The 4,020-nt window shown below is 32.2% G+C and overlaps 1 protein-coding gene across 1 annotated transcript; it reads right to left on the bottom strand.

The window, feature by feature from the left end:
- Positions 1 to 1,570: 1,570 nt before the first annotated feature.
- Positions 1,571 to 2,753, bottom strand: LOC149901167 (uncharacterized). Its single transcript, XM_090111424.1, has one exon. The coding sequence runs from the start codon at positions 2,723 to 2,725 to the stop codon at positions 1,889 to 1,891; it is 837 nt and encodes a 278-aa protein (XP_089967550.1). The 5' UTR covers positions 2,726 to 2,753; the 3' UTR covers positions 1,571 to 1,888.
- Between the last annotated feature and the right edge of the window lie 1,267 nt (positions 2,754 to 4,020).

Here is a 4,020-nt window from a genome sequence, read left to right as displayed (position 1 = left end):
TTAGGAAAAACACCTTGCTGAAAGCATAGGTTTGCTAAATGACAAATAATAGGAGCCAGTTCTACTACAGCTAATTTTAAAAATTTCGATGAGATACCATCCCATCCGGGAGCACTGTCATCTTTTAAATTGGATATAATTTTATGAACCTCATCAACATCTGTATCCAGTAAACAAAGTGAAGTTAAATTTGTATCTTCGTCATCAAGCGTGTTTACACCTAGTATGTTAGATTTTCCTATCTCGTCCGCAAGTTTATTCCCGATATTAGCTAGGTAAGCGTTTACATAATTTACTGATTCTAGGGGTGTGTTCTTAATTTTTAATAATGTTGTGTTGTCCGACTTTCCCTGTTTTAAATTTGTAATTTTGTTTATGTTTTTCCAAAGATTTTTTGTATTTTTAGTTGATTTTTCTAAATTTTGTCTTTCGTAATTGCGTTTTAGTTTTTTTATAAGTTTGTTACAATGGTTGCGGTATCTTTTATAAGTAATATTCAGTATTTCGTTATGAGGATCCATTTTAAGTTTCTTTTGCATTTTATTTCTATTTCTTATACAGCGTAAAATACCTGCTGTAATCCATGGTTTAATTATTTGTTTTTGTTTTGAGATAGTCGTTGTCACTGTATTTTCTTTTATGATGGTTGTAAGTTTTTGAATCAAATGATCAGTCAATAAACAAGGGTCATCACAGTGTAATAATTCTGAGATATTAATATTTGCAAGATCGATAAGAGCTTTATCAAAGTTTATTTTTGTTAGAGTTTTAGGACAGTTATTATACGAAATTTTAGTTAGGTGTAAAAATATCATCAGGTGATCGGTTATAGACGTATTAAGAATAATTATGTGGGCACAGGTTTTGTTTCGTTCAATATTTAACATAAAATGATCAAGACAACTAGATTCGCGAGTAGGTATTGTGTGCCCAATTAAAAATCCTTGCATTGTCAACATATTTAAATACCGTATTCTATTATTCTTTTCATTATTGTTTTCATTTGGTTTAGCCACTATGTTTATATTAATATCTCCAGTTATGATAGTATTTTTAATAGATTTATAAGAGGTTAATTGACTATCTAAAGAGTTTATAAATTTGTCTGCGTTAGTATTAGACGGTGAGCGATAAATTCCTAGGATTGTGTAGTTGTTCGATTCTATTTGTAGGCAGGAAGCTTGATCTAATTTAATCTCTTTTACTGTAGCATCTAAAGAATCTCTAATATAAGTTACTACACCGTCATTTTGATTGATATGATTCGTGGTTGCATGTGAGACATAATCTTGTAATATAGGAATAGGTTTGTTTGGTGTAAGTCTACATTCTGTGAGAATCAATATATCTGCTGTACATTTCAGTTGAGTAAGTGTAATATAAAGGTCATTACAATTGCTGTATACGCTTCTAATATTCTGAGAAATTATGGTTAAATCATGATTTTCTTTAATTATATGTGTGGATAGTTGCTCAACATCACACTGTGTGACGCGAGCTGCTTCACTATTATCTATATCTTGCAATGTATCTATATTTCTGTCCATGCTTGTAGAATATAAAGGATTGGTGTATGCATGTTGGTACAGGGAATATTAGTGTATTTGAATAAAGACGTAACATATAAAATATAATAATTTAATAACCTATTTAAGGGAGACTGAGAGAAATGTTGTGCATGTAGATGTATTTTATACAAGAGAGTTTGTTTAGAAATGTACTTAATGAGTTTATAATATTTGTTTATGTGTGTGTGTGTTTGTATTGTGTAAGTGTGAATGTTTTGATTGGTTGAGTAGGAAGTTACTATTACAATAAAGGCAAGACTTAAACTAACTAATAATATAAACAAGCTGAATGATAAAGAATAGCGGAAGTTGCGGCATAGTCATTTTTCTTTGAGTGAAATGTCTTGGATTTGTGCCTCATTTCTAACTAATATAATTTTTGAGCTGTCGTCTTTTCTTAAATAAACTTTCCCATAAGCTGTCCAGCAGTACTTGTAGAGTTTGCGTTTAACCAAATCTCGCGCGAGAAAGTGAAGACGAGCTCCCTTGGCAGTTAGTTGACTTGATATATATATAGGAGTATCGGCAGATGAAGTAAAGCCTAGGTGCTTGGCACAAAGTTTTGTTTTCTGCCTTATGTTGAAAGCCTTGCTCAATCTTAACATTTCATTTTTACAAATGGTAGATGAGGTCTCAACTATTATTGTAGTGTTTTTAGGTGTATCTTTTTTAGCACGTACTCTATAGACATCCTTTAGGTCAGACTTGTTAATCTGACATCCAATAGTCCGAGACAGGCATAGAACCATGTCTACTAAATCCGTTTTAGCTTCATTGGGTTTTAAAGGCACATTTTTAATTTCAAAGTTTGACTTCCTGCTATCTTGTTGAATACTTTCAATTTTATCCTCCAACATTGTTATATATTTCCGATCTTCCTTAATCTTTCCTTCAAGTTGTTCTATTTTACTCTTCATTTCTTCATTTTGCGATGTTAGAAAAGCCAAGGCATTTTCAATATTAGAGTTAGCTTGTTTAATTTCCTGCAATGAAGCGGCGTTACTATCGAAGCCTTGTTTTTGCGCTGTCATCACCGAAGAAATCATAGCTTTCATCTCTTCCCTCAATTCAGTTAATTCATTGGGGTCAGCTTCCCTTTTCCTTTTACCTCGTTTTATTAAAAGGTTATTGGTAGGAGTTGTATCTGTTTGTTCCATTAAGTGGATTTCTGATTCCGAAAGTGATTTGTTCATATTTATGTACTTACTATTATATATATTTAGATTTTAACTTTTTTTATGTAATATGTCTCCAACTATAGTAAATTATTCAATTTCAGATAATATTTTTCACCGTCTCTTAGACTATACTTAATATATCCAAATCAATGCTAGTGTGATTAATTAGCTCTTGCACTATAAAGTAATAATAGTTGGAAGTGGTATAAACGTTCGGCTGCGCTTGCGCATCTATTGGTATTGTTCTAGTCACTAATTGGAGGTTTATTTTCTATTCATAAGTAATTTGTGCAATCAGACACGTAAAAGGCGTGGCCTATTTTTTATTGGATAATAGACAAGCAAATAAGGTGCACCGTTCTTGGTTTGCAAGTGGAGAGGGCAATGACGTAGTTTCTTGCCTTTTGTTTGTGCTACCAGGATCGCAGAGCGAACGGGTGATAATAATTGCGGATTGGATTAGCTGTTAGCCAGTCGTGATAGCTGATGCAGTGTGGTGTCGTGGGGATGACTTACGTGACGCAGAGCTTGTACCAGGGCGCCAAGAACTTGCAGTCTTCACTTAACTCTTTGCCTCTTATGCACTCCTATTATTTTACATGAATTAAATTGGTGTAAAATTTTAAATTAATTTAGATTATTGTACGTGAACACGTCTGTATGCTTCTACGTCCGAGGGGGAAGAGGGAATATATACCACGCAATGTATAATATTATTTTCAAGAGATGAAATAAGATAGAATAGCTTCAAGTATTTAATTAAGTAATAATAATAAACATAAACGATATTTTATAAATATGATCACAATGAACCGTATTCATTAATTTATATCGATTTAACGCCTAAGAGCAGAATAGAAATTAAAAATCCTTGAATGGAGCTTTAAACCGGTACTTAAAACTGAAAAATGCACGTGTACAAAACAAACAAAACTGTATGACATGAACCTTAAACATTCATTTATTAACACACTAAATGAAAAAAAAACATTTAATTGTTTAAAATCGACGCCCTGAAGCGAACTCATGAATTGAAAGTCCACTAATTGCCAAATAATTACAAATGCCTGCAGGTAATACAGCTACTTATTAATCAGATAAAATTGACGCCTCGTATCATCTTGTTACGTTAATATTTGACACGCCGTTTTCAAACTTTCTATTTTAATTATAATGGTTTAAATTCTCTAATAATGACTGTTATTTGCTTTTTATGATAACATTTCCTTATGTTAAATATGCTTCCGACAGGCTGCATGTTCGATGCACGTGGT

The sequence above is a fragment of the Colias eurytheme genome, chromosome 17 (genome assembly GCF_061535395.1).
Source record: "Colias eurytheme isolate Ceu_HAF_F1 chromosome 17, ilColEury1 Martin Lab GWU primary, whole genome shotgun sequence".
Taxonomy (NCBI): Eukaryota; Metazoa; Arthropoda; class Insecta; order Lepidoptera; family Pieridae; genus Colias; species Colias eurytheme.
The sequence above is the reverse complement of the archived record's forward strand: the minus strand, read 5'-3'. Positions and strand labels throughout refer to the sequence as shown.

What these genes read in the sequence shown, in the direction of transcription:
- LOC149901167 (XM_090111424.1), bottom strand. Translation starts at nt 2,725, where the DNA reads ATGGAACAAACAGATACAACTCCTACCAATAACCTTTTAATAAAACGA.